General features: G+C 44.3%; 1 protein-coding gene across 1 annotated transcript in view; it reads right to left on the minus strand.

Annotated features, from left to right (window-relative positions):
* LOC138818305 (neuroligin-4, X-linked-like) overlaps positions 1-17,500 on the minus strand; it is a 31,393-nt gene that overhangs the window by 3,845 nt on the left and 10,048 nt on the right. Inside the window, 5 exon segments of the mRNA XM_070009292.1 lie at positions 868-1,663; positions 2,259-2,444; positions 7,518-7,670; positions 16,195-16,426; positions 16,428-17,197. Of these exon segments, the coding sequence (XP_069865393.1) occupies positions 868-1,663; positions 2,259-2,444; positions 7,518-7,670; positions 16,195-16,426; positions 16,428-16,622 (1,562 nt within the window). The 5' untranslated portion in view covers positions 16,623-17,197.

Consider the following 17,500-nt stretch of genomic DNA (forward strand, 5'->3'; position numbering starts at 1 on the left):
TACGTCATCACCACCGCACTCAACATCACATCATTCTTGGAAAAATTACAACTGAACACCTCAGTGGGGCCCACCATGGGCACCCCATCCATCCATCCATCCATCCACCCATCCATCCATCCATCCATCCACCCATCCACCCATCCATCCACCCATCCATCCACCCATCCATCCACCCATCCATCCACCCACCCACCCATCCATCCATCCACCCATCCATTTACCCATCTTTCCCCCCAACTTTCTCATCCTTTCCCCCCATCCATCCACCCATCCATCCATCCACCCATCCTTCTATCCATCCATCCATCCATCCATCCATCCACCCATCCATCCATCCATCCATCCTTCTATCCATCCATCCATCCATCCATCCATCCACCCACCCATCCATCCATCCACCCATCCATCCACCCATCCATCCACCCATCCATCCATCCATCCATCCACCCATCCATCCACCCATCCATCCACCCATCCATTCACCCATCCATCCATGCACCCACCCATCCACCCATCCACCCACCCATCCATCCATCCATCCATCCATCCATCCATCCACCCATCCATCCATCCATCCATCCACCCATCCCCTCATGCATCCACCCATCCATCCGTCCATCCATCCATCCATCCACCCATCCATCCATCCAGTCATCCTTCCCCCCAACTTTCTCATCGTTTCTCCTCTTCCTTCCTCCCATCCATCCACCCATCCTTCCCCCCAACTTTGTATTCTTTCTCCTCATCCTTCCACCCATCCTTTACCCCAACTTTTTCCTCATCCTTCCTCCCATCCATCCATCCATCCTTCCCCCAACTTTCTCTTCCTTCCCCTCTTCCTCCCATCCTTCCCCTCCTCTTTACCCAGTCTTGGCAAAGTTGGTCCAGTACGTCATCACCACCGCACTCAACATCACATCATTCTTGGAAAAATTACAACTGAACACTTCTGTAGGTCCCACCATGGGCACCCCGAAGACGTAGGGCACCTCGTCGCCATGCGCTGCGTCGGCCCAGGGCGGCTTCATCTCACTCTGGCAGTGGTGGTAGAAGGCGTAGAAGTAGGTGGGGGAGCCATATTGGGCGTGGAGGTCTGCAGTGGCCACAGCTGGGGCCACCCACTGGTGATCTGTGAACAGGGCCACCAGGGTCTTGCGACGAGTTTCTGGGTTGTCTCTGTCTGCCCAGTCTGTGTACATGAACTTGATGGTTTCCCTTAGAGCTTGTTTCCCCTCTGGGTAGCCATAGAGGTGATCCACAAAGGCGGAAATGGAGGTCTCAAAGGCGGAAGTGCTCACCCCATCATCCATGACGTCAACCAGGCCATCCACAAAGCCCAGGCCTTCCCCTTGGTTGACCCCCAGCATGATGTCATAGTTCAAGAACTCGCCCTGCTCCATGAGGATCTGGGGGTCATCAGGGATGACGTCACCGTCAATCACAGGCCCAAAGGCCACGTGGTAGGTCGCAGGGGTCACGACCTGGTGGGTTAATTCTTGGGGGGATTTGAGGCGCAGGCAGTGCACCAGGGCCGCGGTGTCTGATGGGAAGGCGCAGCCCACCTGGGAGGCCAGGGCGCGCGTGTACTTGGCGGGCTGGTAGTTGACGGCCCAGCTGGACAGGGCGGTGCCAGACTGGATGATGGCCTTCTGGAACAATCCTAGGAAGTAAAGGGGGGGGGAAATAACGGTCCAAGGCGGAAGTGACCCGGAAGTGACCCGGAAGTGAGGCGGAAGTAAGGGGAAAAAGGGTCCTGACACAGGAAATGATGCACAGAGGGGTCCTGGAAGAGGAAACAACGCGGAAGTGACCCGGAAGTGACCCGGAAGTGACCCGGAAGTAAGGGGGAAAAGGGTCCTGGGACGGAAAATAGGGGATAGGGGGGTTCTGGAAGCGGAAGCGAGGCGGAAGTGAGGCGGAAATGACCCGGAAGTGACCCGGAAGTGAGGCGGAAGTAAGGGAAAGAAGGGTGTTGGGACGGAAAAGAGGGGATAGGGGGGGTCCTGGAAGCGGAAGTGAGGCGGAAGTGACCCGGAAGTGACACGGAAGTGACCCGGAAGTAAGGAGAAAAAGGGTCCTGACACAGGAAATGACACACAGAGGGATCTTGGAAGAGGAAATGAGGCGGAAGTGACCCGGAAGTGACCCGGAAGTAAGGGAAATAAGGGTCCTGGGACGGAAAAGAGGGGACAGGGGGGTTCTGGAAGCGGAAGTGAGGCGGAAGTGAGGCGGAAGTGGGGCGGGAGCGGGCGTACCTTCCGAGTAGTGCGAGAGCGTGAGCAGGCTGACGCAGGAGGCGCCCGCCCCGGAGCCGAAGATGGTGACGCGCTTGGGGTCCCCCCCGAAGGCGCCCACGTTCTCCTCCACCCAGCGCAGCGCCTGGATCTGGTCCAGGAGCCCGTAGTTGCCCTTCGCGGCCTGGTCCCCGGTGCTGAGGAAGCCTGGGGGCGAGAGGGGTCATTCATTCGTTCAGAAATGCATTAACTCAGTAATTCATTAATTCATTCGTTCAGAAATCCATTAATTCAATAATTCATTCGTTCAAAAATTCATTAATTCAATAATTCATTAATTCATACAATTCGTTCATTCATTCAAAAATTCATTTATTCAATTCATTCATTCAATCATTCATTAATTCATTCATTCGTTCAATTAATTAATTCAAGAATTCATTCATTCATGCATTCATAAATTCATTCGTTCAAAAAAAGAAACCATTCATTCAACTCATTCATTCATTCAAGAAGTCATTCATTCATTCAATTAATTCAAAAATTCATTCATAAATTCATTCATACAAGAATTCATTCATTCAGGAATTCATTCATTGATGCAAGAATTCATTCCTTCAATTCATTCATTCCTTCAATAATTCATTAATTCATTCATAGAATTCGTTCATTCATTCAAAAATTCATTTATTCAATTATTCATTCAATAATTCATTAATTCATTCGTTCAAAAAAAGAAACCATTCATTCAATTCATTCATTCATTCAATTCATTCAAAAATTCAATCAAGAATTCATTTATTCAATTCATTCATTCATACAAGAATTCATTCAGGAATTCATTCATTGATGCAAGAATTCATTCCTTCAATTCATTCATTCCTTCGATAATTCATTCATTCGTTCAAAAATCCGTTAACTCAATAATTCATTAATTCATTCATAGAATTCGTTCATTCATTCAAGAATTCATTTATTCAATTCATTCATTCAATAATTCATTAATTCATTCATCGAATTCATTCATTCAAGAATTCATTTATTCCATTCACTCATTCAATAATTCATTCGATAATTCATTAATTCATTGAACCATTCATTCACTAGTTCAATTAATTAACTCAAGAATTCATTCATTCATACATAAATTCATTCGTTCAAAAATTCATTCTGTAAATACATTTAATTATCCAAGAAATCATTCATTCAATTCATTCATTCACTCCATAATTCATTCATTCAATAATTCACTCATACAATTCATTCATCCATCCAAGAATTCATTCATTCAAGAATTCGTTTATTCAATTCATTCATTCCTTCAAGAAGTCATTCGTTCACATAAAAATTCATTCGTTCAAAAAGTCATTCATTCATTCAATTCATTCATTCAATAATTCATTCAATCTTTCAATTCATTCATAGAATTCATTCATTCATTCAATAATTCATTAATTCATTCAACCATTCATTCATTACTTCAATTAATTATTATTACTCATGCTACTATTGCTATTGTTACTATTCTTACTCTTCCTATTACTGTTGCTATTATTACTTTCATTACCATTGTTACTATTAGAGCTGCTATTATTGTTGCTGTGATGACTCTGGCTACTATTAGTATTATTACTCTTGATTATTATTACTCTTATTACTCTTCCTATTGCTATTATTATTCCTGCTACTATTACTGTTATTATTCCCATTATTACTATTAGTAGTACTGCTATTACTATTGCTATGACTCTTATTGTTGCTCTTCTTGCTATTGTTCTTACTGTTATTGCTATTACTAACATTACTACCATGGCTATTACTATTATTGCTATTGTTACTACTATTAGTACTAGGAATATTATTACTGTTACATCCTTTGGTGTTGCTGTTATTGCTGGGATTACTATGATTACTACTAGTATTACTATTGTTACTATTACTACTGGTGTTAATGCTGTTACTATTATTACTATTACTGCTATTACTATTATTGCTATTGTGGCTATTAGTATTGTTACTCTTGTTATTGCTATTGTTACTACTATTACTACTAGTAGTATTACTATTACGGCCTTTGGTATTGCCATTATTGCTGTGATTACTATTATTACTAGTATTACTACTAGTATTACTACTGTGACTATTACTGCTAGTATTAATACTGTTGCTATTATTACTATTGTTATTATTGCTATTGCTGTTATTACTGTTAATGTTACCACCATTATTGCTATTGCTAATACTATTGCTGTTGTGGCTATTAGTATTATTGCTATTATTACTCCTGTTCTTGCTCTTATTGCTAGTAACATTACTGCCAGGGCTATTATTGTCATTGGTATTATTGCTATTGTTGCTATTAGCATTGTTACTCTTGTTATTGCTATTGTTACTACTATTACTACTGGTAGTATTATTACTATTATGGCCTTTGGTATTGCCATTATTGCTGTGATTACTGTTATTACTACTAGTATTGCTATTGTTGGTATTACTATGACTACTAGTATTATTAGTTACTATTATTACTATTATGACTGATTGCTATTATGACTGTTACTATCATTACTATTACTGCTATTGTTACCATTAATGCTACTGCCATTATTGCTCTTACTACTACTATTGTTGTTGTGGCTATTAGTATTATTGTTACTACGATTATTACTCTTATGGCTAGTACTAACATTACTGCCAGGGCTATGATTATCATTGGTATTATTGCTACTGTTGCTATTAGCATTGTTACTCTTGTTATTGCTATTGTTGCTACTATTGCTACCAGTAATAATAGCAATAGCAATAATAGCAATAATAGTAACAGTATTAATACTAGCAGTAATAGTAACAGTAGTAATACTGGTAGTAATACTAGTAATAATAGTAATCACAGCAATAATGGCAATACCAAAGGCCATCATAGTAATAATATTACTAGGAGCAATAGTAGTAACAATAGCAATAACAAGAGTAACAATACTATTACTATTATGGCCTTTGGTGTTGCTGTGATTACTATGGTTACTATTATTACTGCTAGTATTAGTATTGTTACTATTATTACTAGTATTGATACTGTTGCTATTATTACTATTACTGCTATTGCTATTATTACTGCTGTTACTATTACTACTAGTAGTATTATTACTATTACAGCCTTTGGTGTTGCTGTTATTACTGTGATTACTATTATTAGTATTATTACTACTAGTGTTGCTATTGTTACTATTACTGCTAGTATTAATACTGTTACTATTATTACTATTGGTATTGCTGCTATTACTATTATTGCTATTGTTACTATTAGCATTGTTACTCTTGTTATTCCTATTATTACTACTATTACTATTACTGCTAGTATTATTACTATTACGGCCTTTGGTGTTGCTGTGATTACTATGGTCACTATTATTACTACTAGTATTAGTATTGTTAGTATTATTGCTAGTATTAATACTGTTACTATTGTTACTATTACTGCTATTATTACTACTGTTACTACTAATAGTATTATTACCATTACAGGTGTTGCTGTGATTACTGTGATTACTATTATTACTACTAGTGTTAGCATTGTTACTATTGTTACTAGTACTAATACTGTTACTATTGTTACTATTACTATTACTGCTATTATTACTACTATTGCTACTAGTAGTATTATTACCATTACAGCCTTTGGTGTTGCTGTTATTACTGTGATTACTATTATTACTGCTAGTATTAGTATTGTTACTATTATTACTAGTATTAATACTGTCACTATTATTACTATTACTGCTATTGCTATTATTGCTGCTATTACTATTACCACTGGTAGTATTATTACTATTACGGCCTTTGGTGTTGCTGTTATTACTGTGATTACTATTATTACTATTATTGCTACTAGTATTGCTATTGTTACTATTAGCATTGTTACTCTTGTTATTGCTATTGTTACTACTATTACTACTAGTAGTATTATTACTATTACGGCCTTTGGTGTTGCTGTGATTACTATTATTACTATTATCACTACTAGTATTATTATTGTAACTATTATTACTAGTATTAATACTGTTGATATTGTTACTATTACTATTACTGCTATTATTACTACTATTACTACTAGTAGTATTATTACCATTACAGCCTTTGGTGTTGCTGTTATTATTGTGATTACTATTATTACTGCTAGTATTAGTATTGTTGCTATTATTACTAGTATTAATACTGTTAGTATTGTTACTATTACTATTACTGCTATTGCTATTATTACTGCTATTACTATTACCACTAGTAGTATTGTTACTATTGCGGCCTTTGGTGTTGCTGTTATTACTGTGATTACTGTGATTACTATTATTACTACTAGTATTAGTATTGTTGCTATTGTTACTATTATTGCTATTGCTATTATTACTATTAATGCTACCACCATTATTACTATGACTGTTGACGTCACTGTTGTTGGCGTTGTCTGTCTGTCCATCGACGTGTGTGTCTGTCTGCCGTCTATCGATCTGTCCATCTCCCTGTCATCTGTCTGTCTGTCTGTCTTAAGTCTGTCTGTCCGTGTCTGTGAATCTGTCTGCACCCGTCTGTCCATCCTGTCCATCCCCGCCCGGTCGGTTTGTCCATGTCTGTCTGTCTGTCTGTGTCTGTCTGTGTCTGTCTGTCTGTGTCTGTCTGTGTCTGTCTGTCTGTGTCTGTCTGTGTCTGTTTGTCTGTCTGTGTCTGTCTGTGTCTGTCTGTCTGTGTCTGTCTGTCTGTCTGTCTGTCTGTATCTGTCCGTCTGTCTGTGTCTGTCTGTCTGTGTCTGTCTGTGTCTGTCTGTCTGTCTGTGTCTGTCTGTCTGTCTGTCTGTGTGTCCATCCGTCCATCTGTCTGTCTGTGTATCTGTCTATATCTGTGTGTCTATGTCCTCGTCTGTCTGTCTGTCTGTGTCTGTCTGTCTGTGTCCGTATGTCTGTTTCGCTGTCTGTCTGTCTGTGTCTGTGTCTGTCTGTATCTGTCCGTCTGTCTGTCCGTCTGTCTGTCTGTCTGTGTCTGTCTGTCTGTGTCTGTCTGTCTGTGTCTGTCTGTCTGTGTCTGTCTGTCTGTCTGTCCGTCCGTCCATCTGTCTGTGTGTCTGTCTATATCTGTGTGTGTATGTCCTCGTCTGTCTGTCTGTGTCTGTCTGTCTGTCTGTGTCTGTCTGTGTCTGTCTGTCTGTGTCTGTGTCTGTCTGTGTCCGTCTGTCTGTCTGTGTCTGTCCTTCCGTCCGTCTGTCCGTCTGTCCCCCGCCCCCGTCCTCACCCAGGATGCCCAGGCGGTAGTTGAGGGTGATGACGATGACGTTGCCGTAGCTGGCCAGCACACTCCCGTCGATCATGTTGCCCGTCCCCTCCATGTAGGACCCACCGTGGATGTAGACCATGACCGGCCTGCGGGCGCCCGGCTCGTGGACGTCTGTGAGGGGGAGAGAGAGAGGAAAAGGAGACGGGTGAGAGCAGGAAGAACAACATCCACAATGACAGAAACAACAACAACAACAACAACAATAACAGTAACAGTCACAAAAACAATAACAGTAACATCAACAACAACAATGGCAATAATAGTAACATCAACAACAACAACAACAATAACAGTCACAAAAACAAAAACAATAATAGTAACAACATCATCAACCACAATAACAACGATAGTAACAAAAACAATAACAGTAATAGTCACAAAAACAACAACAACAACAATAGTAATAGTAACAATAACAACCACAGTAATAACAATAACAACAAGAACAATAACAGTAACAACAACAACAACAACAGTAATAGTAACAACAACAATAACAACAATAACAGTAATAGTAACAACATCAAGAACAACAATAACAGTAACAACAACAACAATAACAGTAACAGTCACAAAAACAATAACAATAACAGTAACATCAACAACAACAATGGCAATAATAGTAACATCAACAATAACAGTAATAGTCACAAAAACAATAACAACAATAACAGTAATACAAACATCAATATCAACAACAACAATAACAGTAACAACAACAACAACAGTAACAGTAACAAAAACAATAACAGTAACAACAATAACAGTAATAGTCACAAAAACAATAACAGTAATAGTAACAACATCAACAACAACAACAATAACAGTAACAAAAACAATAACAACAACAGTAATAACATTAGCAGTAATATCAACAAAAACAATAACAACAATAACAATAATAGTAACAACATCAAGAACAACAACAACAACAGTAATAGTCACAAAAACAATAACAACAACAGTAAGAACATCAACAACATGTATAATAATAATAGTAACATCAACATTAACAACAATGACAGTAATAGTAACATCAATACCAACAGTAACAGTAACAGTAACAACATCAACAACAACAATAACAATAACAGTAATAGTCACAACATCCACTGTATGAATAACAACATGAACATCTATAAAATCAACAACAATAACAGTAATAGTAACAACATCAACAATAACAGTAACAAAAACAATAACAGTAACAAAAACAATAACAATAATAGTAACAACAACAACAAAAACAATAACAATAAGAGTAACAACATCAACAACAATAACAATAATAGTAACAAAAATAATAACAGTAATACTCACAACATCCACTGTATTAATAACAACATCAACAACATCTATAACAGTAATAGTAACATCAATAACAATAACAGTAATAATAACAAAAACAATAACAGTAATAGTAACATCAATAACAATAACAGTAACAACAGTAATAACAATAACAACGAGAACAATAACAATAATAGTGACATCAATAACAATAACAGTAATAGTCACAACATCCACTGTATTAATAGCATCAACAACAACAATAACAGTAACAACAGTAATAATAACAAGAACAATGATAGTAACATCAACAATAATAACAGTAATAGTAACAAAAACAATAATACTAACAATAACAGTAATAGCAAAACCAACAACAACAATGGCAGTAACAGTAACATCAACAATAACAGCAACAATAACAGTAATGGTCACATCAATAACAATAAGAGTAACAAAAACAATAACAGTAATACTAACAACATCAACAACAACAATAACAGGAATAGAAACGACATCCACAGGAATAACACCAAGAGCAATCCTAACAGTCACCACAACAGCAAGAACCACAACAAGAACAGCGATCCTCCTAACCACAGCAGCAGAAATAACACCACCAAGAGCAACAAGGGTCAGAATAGCCACACCACCAGGAACAGGAACCACAGCGATAGGCAGGATCGTAATAACTGTCAAACTACAGCAGTCACCAACAATGCCAACAACAGTAATAATAATACTGCTAGTACCAATATCATCCATCCATCCATCCATCACCCATCCACCCATCCACCCACCCATCCATCCATCCATCCATCCATCCATCCACCCATCCACCCACCCATCCACCCACCCATCCACCCATCCACCCATCCATCCATCCATCCATCCATCCATCCATCCACCCATCCACCCATCCACCCATCCATCCATCCATCCATCCACCCATCCATCCAATCATCCTTCCACCCTTCCTTCCACTCATCCATCCACCCATCCACCCACCCATCCATCCATCCATCCATCCATCCATCCATCCATCCATCCATCCATCCATCCATCCATCCATCCACCCATCCATCCATCCATCCATCCATCCATCCACCCATCCATCCACCCATCCATCCACCCATCCACCCATCCATCCATCCATCCATCCATCCATCCATCCACCCATCCATCCATCCATCCATCCATCCATCCATCCATCCACCCACCCATCCATCCATCCATCCATCCATCCACCCATCCACCCATCCATCCATCCATCCATCCATCCATCCATCCATCCATCCATCCATCCATCCATCCACCCATCCATCCACTCATCCACCCATCCACCCATCCATCCACTCGTCTTTCTCCTCATCCTTCCACTCATCCTTGTACCTATCTTTCTACTCATCCATCCATCCCCCCATCCTTCCACTCATCCTTCCACCCATCATACACCATCTTTCTACTCATCCTTCCACCCATCCATCCATCCAACATCTCTTCATCTTTCCACCCATCCATCCACCCTTCCATCCACTCATCCTTCCTCCCATCCATCAACCCAACATCTCATCATCCATCTACCCATCCTTGCACTCATCCTTCACCCCATCCATCCATCCATCTTTCTACTCATCCTTCTACCCATCCATCCACCCATCATCCACTCATCCTTCCACTCATCCATCAACCCAACATCTCATCATCCATCCACCCATCCATCCACCCATCTTTCTACTCATCCTTCCACCCTTCCATCCACTCAATATACACTCATCCTTCCCATCCTTCCACTCATCCTTCCACCCATCATACACCAATCTTTCTCCTCATCCTTCCCCTCATCCATCCACCCAATATCCAATCATCCTTCCACTCATCCTTCCCATCCTTCCACTCATCCTTTCACCCATCTTTCTACTCATCCTTCCAATCATCCATCCACTCATCCTTCCACCCATCATACACCATGTTTCTACTCATCCTTCTCTCCATCCTTCCACTCATCCTTCCCCCCATTTTTCCACCCAATATCCACTCATCCTTCCCATCCTTCCAGTCATCCTTCCACCCATCTTTCTACTCATCCTTCCACCCATCCATCCACCCTTCCATCCACTCATCCTTCCACTCATCCTTCCTCCCATCCATCAACCCAACATCTCATCATCCATCCACCCATCCATCCACCCTTCCATCCACTCATCCTTCCACTCATCCTTCCTCCCATCCATCAACCCAACATCTCATCATCCTTACACTCATCCTTCCACTCATCCATCCACCCATCCATCCACCCAATATCCAATCATCCTTCCACTCATCCTTCCACCCATCTTTCTCCTCATCCATCCACCCAACATCTCATCATCCTTCCACCCTTCCATCCACTCATCCATCCACCCAATATCCGATCATCCTTCCCCACATCCTTCCACTCATTCTTCCACCTATGTTTCTCCTCATCCATCCACCCAACGTCTCATCATCCTTCCACCCAACCATCCACCCATCTTTTCACTCATCATACACCATCTTTCTCCTCATCCTTCCACTCATCCTTCCACCCTTCCATCCACCCAATATCCAATCATCCTTCCACTCATCCTTCCCCCCATCCTTCCACTCATCCTTCCACCTATCTTTCTACTCATCCATCCACCCAACATCTCATCATCCTTCCACCCTTCCATCCACTCATCCATCCACCCTTCCATCCACCCATCATACACCATCTTTCTCCTCATCCTTCCCCTCATCCATCCACCCAATATCCAATCATCCTTCCACTCATCCTTCCCATCCTTCCACTCATCCTTCCACCCATCTTTCTACTCATCCTTCCACTCATCCTTCCACTCATCATCCACTCGTCCATCCACCCATCCACCCACCCAACATCTCATCATCCTTCTACCCTTCCATCCACTCATCCTTCCACCCATCATACACCCATCTTTCTCCTCATCCATCCACCCAACATTTCTTCATCCTTCCACTCATCCATCCACCTATCCATCCACCCAATATCCAATCATCGTTCTACTCATCCTTCCACTCATCCTTCCACCCTTCCATCCACTCATCCTTCCACCCAACATACACCATCCATCCACCCATCCATCCACCCATCCATCCACCCAACATCTCATCATCCTTCCCCCCATCCTTCCACTCATCCTTCCACCTATGTTTCTACTCATCCATCCACCTAACATCTCATCATCCTTTCACCCTTACATCCACCCTTCCATCCACCCATCATACACCATCTTTCTCCTCATCCTTCTCCTCATCCATCCACACAATATCCAATCATCCTTCCACTCATCCTTCCACCCATCTTTCTACTCATCCTTCCAGTCATCCATCCACCCATCCATCCACCAAATATCCAATCATCCTTCCACTCATCCATCCACCCATCCATCCACCCAATATCCGATCATCCTTCCCCACATCCTTCCACTCATTCTTCCACCTATGTTTCTCCTCATCCATCCACCCAACGTCTCATCATCCTTCCACCCAACCATCCACCCATCTTTTCACTCATCATACACCATCTTTCTCCTCATCCTTCCACTCATCCTTCCACCCTTCCATCCACCCAATATCCAATCATCCATCCACCCATCCTTCTTCCCATCCTTCTACTCATCCTTCCACCCATCATACACCATCTTTCTCCTCATCCATCCACCCAACATTTCTTCATCCTTCCACCCTTCCATCTACCCTTCCATCCACTCATCCTTCCACCCATCATACACCATGTTTCTCCTCATCCTTCCCCTCTTCCATCCACCCAATATCCAATCATCCTTGCACTCATCCTTCCACCCAACATACACCATCCTTCCACCCATCCATCCACCCAATGTCCAATCATCCTTCCACTCATCCTTCCCATCTTTCCACTCATCCTTCCACTCATCCTTCCCCCCATCCTTCCACTCATCCTTCCACCCTTCCATCCACCCTTCCATCCACCCTTCCATCCACCCAATATCCAATCATCCTTCCACTCATCCTTCCCCCCATCCTTCCACTCATCCTTCCACCCATCATACACCATCTTTGTCCTCATCCTTCCCTTCATCCATCCACCCAATATCCAATCATCCTTCCACCCATCCATCAACCCATCTTTCTCCTCATCCATCCACCCAACATTTCTTCATCCTTCCACCCTTCCATCCACTCATCCATCCACCCAATATCCGATCATCCTTCCCCACATCCTTCCACCCATCTTTCTCCTCATCCTTCCAGTCATCCTTCCACCCATCCATCCACCCAATATCCAATCATCCTTCCACTCATCATCCACTCATCCATCCACCCATCCATCCACCCATCCATCCACCCAATATCCAAGCATCCTTCCCCCCATCTATCCACTCATCCTTCCACTTATCCTTCCACCCATCTTTCTACTCATCCTTCCACTCATCCTTCCACCGTTCCATCCACTCATCCTTCCACCCATCATACACCATCTTTCTCCTCATCCATCCACCCAACATTTCTTCATCCTTCCACTCATCCATCCACCCATCCATCCACCCAATATCCAATCATCCTTCCACTCATCCTTCCACCCATCATCCATCCATCTTTCTACTCATCCATCCACCCAACATCTCATCATCCTTCCACTCATCCTTCCACCCTTGCATCCACTCATCCTTCTACCCATCATACACCATCTTTCCAGTCATCCATCCACTCATCCATCCACCCAACATCTCATCATCCATCTACCCTTCCATCCACCCCTCATACACCGATCTTTCTACTCATCCTTCCACTCATCCTTCACCCCATCTATCCACCCATCCATCCACCCAATATCCAATCATCCTTCCCATCCTTCCAGTCATCCTTCCACCTATCTTTGTCCTCATCCATCCACCCAACATCTCATCATCCTTCCACCCTTCCATCCACTCATCCATCCACCCATCCATCCACCCAATATCCAATCATCCTTCCACTCATCCTTCCACTCATCCTTCCACTTATCCTTCCACTCAACTTTCTACTCATCCTTCCACCCATCATACACCCATCTTTCTCCTCATCCATCCACCCAACATCTCATCATCCTTCCACCCTTCCATCCACTCATCCATCCACCCAATATGCAATCATCCTTCCACTCATCCTTCCACCCTTCCATCCACTCATCCTTCCACCCATCATACACCCATCTTTCTCCTCATTCATCCACCCAACATTTCTTCATCCTTCCACCCAACCATCCACCCATCCATCCACTCATCCTTCCACCCATCATCCATCCATCTTTCTACTTATCCATCCACCCAACATCTCATCATCCTTCCACTCATCCTTCCACCCATCCATCCACTCATCCATCCACCCAATATCTGATCATCCTTCCCCACATCCTTCCACTCATTCTTCCACCTATGTTTCTCCTCATCCATCCACCCAACGTCTCATCATCCTTCCACTCAACCATCCACCCATCTTTTCACTCATCATACACCATCTTTCTCCTCATCCTTCCACTCATCCTTCCACCCATCCATCCACTCATCCATCCACCCAATATCTGATCATCCTTCCCCACATCCTTCCACTCATTCTTCCACCTATGTTTCTCCTCATCCATCCACCCAACATCTCATCATCCTTCCACTCATCCTTCCACTCATCCTTCCACCCATCCATCCACCCAATATCCAATCATCCATCCACCCATCCTTCTTCCCATCCTTCTACTCATCCTTCCACCCATCATACACCATCTTTCTCCTCATCCATCCACCCAACATTTCTTCATCCTTCCACCCTTCCATCTACCCTTCCATCCACTCATCCTTCCACCCATCATACACCATGTTTCTCCTCATCCTTCCCCTCTTCCATCCACCCAATATCCAATCATCCTTGCACTCATCCTTCCACCCAACATACACCATCCTTCCACCCATCCATCCACCCAATGTCCAATCATCCTTCCACTCATCCTTCCCCCCATCCTTCCACTCATCCTTCCACCCATCATACACCATCTTTGTCCTCATCCTTCCCCTCATCCATCCACCCAATATCCAATCATCCTTCCACCCATCCATCAACCCATCTTTCTCCTCATCCATCCACCCAACATTTCTTCATCCTTCCACCCTTCCATCCACTCATCCATCCACCCAATATCCGATCATCCTTCCCCACATCCTTCCACCCATCTTTCTCCTCATCCTTCCAGTCATCCTTCCACCCTTCCATCCACTCAATATCCAATCATCCTTCCACTCATCCTTCCCCCCATCCATCCACCCATCCTTCCACCCATCATACACCCATCTTTCTCCTCATCCATCCACCCAACATTTCTTCATCCTTCCACCCTTCCATCCACCCAATATCCAATCATCCTTCCACTCATCATCCACTCATCCATCCACCCATCCATCCACCCATCCATCCACCCAACATCTCTTCATCCTTCCACCCTTCCATCCACCCAATATTCAATCATCCTTCCACTCATCCTTCCACCCTTCCATCCACTCATCCTTCCACCCATCATACACCATCTTTCTCCTCATCCATCCACCCAACATCTCTTCATCCTTCCACCCTTCCATCCACCCAATATCCAATCATCCTTCCACTCATCATCCACTCATCCATCCACCCATCCATCCACCCATCCATCCACCCAACATCTCTTCATCCTTCCACTCATCCATCCACCTATCCATCCACCCAATATCCAATCATCGTTCCACTCATCCTTCCACTCATCCTTCCACCCTTCCATCCACCCAATATCCAATCATCCTTCCACTCATCCTTCCCCCATCCATCCACTCATCCTTCCACCCAACATACACCATCTTTGTCCTCATCCTTCCACTTATCCTTCCACCTATCTTTCTACTCATCCATCCACCCATCATACACCATCTTTCTAGTCATCCTTCCACCCTTCCATCCACTCTTCCTTCCACCCATCCATCCACCCAATATCCAATCATCCTTCCACTCATCCTTACACCCATCATCCACCCATCCATCCATCCATCCATCCACCCAACATTTCTTCATCCTTCCACCCTTCCATCCACTCATCCATCCACCCAATATCCGATCATCCTTCCCCACATCCTTCCACCCATCTTTCTCCTCATCCTTCCAGTCATCCTTCCACCCTTCCATCCACTCAATATCCAATCATCCACCCATCCACCCATCCACCCATCCATCCACCCATCCATCCACCCAACATCTCTTCATCCTTCCACCCTTCCATCCACCCTTCCATCCCCTCATCCTTCCCCTCATCCTTCCCCCCATCGCTCACCGTCCTCGGTGGGCACGTAGACGTTCAGGAACAGACAGTCCTCGCTCTGCTCTCTCAGCAGTCCGGCCACCGTCTCCAGGTTGGCGCTGAGCCAGCTGGGCAGCATGTCCCTGGGCAGTGTCCGTTCGTCCAGGCGTTGGGGACAGACGGGGGCGAAGTGGGTGGCGTTGCGGACTCCAGGCCAGGCCGTGGGGGGCTCTGGGGGCAGGAATCTTCGTGGGCCCACGGGGGGGGGCGGCGTAGGGGACCCCCAGGAACTGTTGGACGGGGCCCAGCAGGTCACTGGGCAGGGAGGCCCTGAGGCCACGCAGGTGGCCGTATTGGGTACGTACCACGGGGTCGTCGTCCTGTGACCCCTGACCCCCCAGGGTGGACGGGGTCACCACCAGGCACAGGGTCCAGGTCCACCAGGCCACGTGGCCCTCCATCGCATGGGTCCTGGGAGGAGATACTGGGTGAGAGTGGACTCCGAAAACAGTGCTCGCGATGCTCGAAGAGCAAAATACGGCTCCAGGGAGGCTACAGAGGAGGAGAAAACAGGAAGTGGACTCCGAAAACAGTGCTCACGATGGTCCAAGAGCAAAATACGGCCCCAGGGAGGCTATAGAGGAGGAGAAAACAGGAAGTGGACTCCTAAAACAGTGCTCGCAATGGTCCAAGAGCAAAATACAGCTCCAGGGAGGCCGTACGAGGGTTCAAAAGAGGAAGTGGACTCCGTCTACAGTGCTCACGATGGTCCAACAACAAAATACAGCCCCAGGAAGGCCGTACGAGGGCTCAAAAGAGGAAGTGGACTCCGTCTACAGTGCTCACGATGGTCCAAGAGGAAAATACAGCTCCAGGGAGGCCGTCCCGGGCGGGGAGAGGGGGGAACCCCACCTCCAGAAGGGGGACAATGGGCCCACCAAAGCACAGGCCCCTCGCCGTCCCCTGGTCACGACCCCCAACGTCCACCAAGATGGCGCCCGAGGACCGGCTGGAGGGGAAGGTGTCCCGGGTGGACCTGGACGGGGGGAGAGAGGAAGAAAGAAAGAGTAAGACATGTGATGATGTGTGTGATGTCATCAATCCCATGTAACATGTGATACACACGTGTATTACATGTGTGACCTGTGACCTTCCATGTCCTGACCTGTGACCTTCCATGACCCGATCTGTGACCTCCCGTGACCTGACCTGTGACCTTCCATAGCTCACCTCTGACCTTCCATCACCTGACCTGTGACCTTCTGTCACATGACCTCTGACCTTCCATGACCCGATCTGTGACCTTCCATGACCTGACCTGTGACCTTTCATAGCTCAC

This window comes from Dipodomys merriami, unplaced genomic scaffold, assembly GCF_024711535.1.
Source record: "Dipodomys merriami isolate MVZ:Mamm:240054 unplaced genomic scaffold, mDipMer1.0.p SCAF_730, whole genome shotgun sequence".
Lineage (NCBI taxonomy): Eukaryota > Metazoa > Chordata > Mammalia > Rodentia > Heteromyidae > Dipodomys > Dipodomys merriami.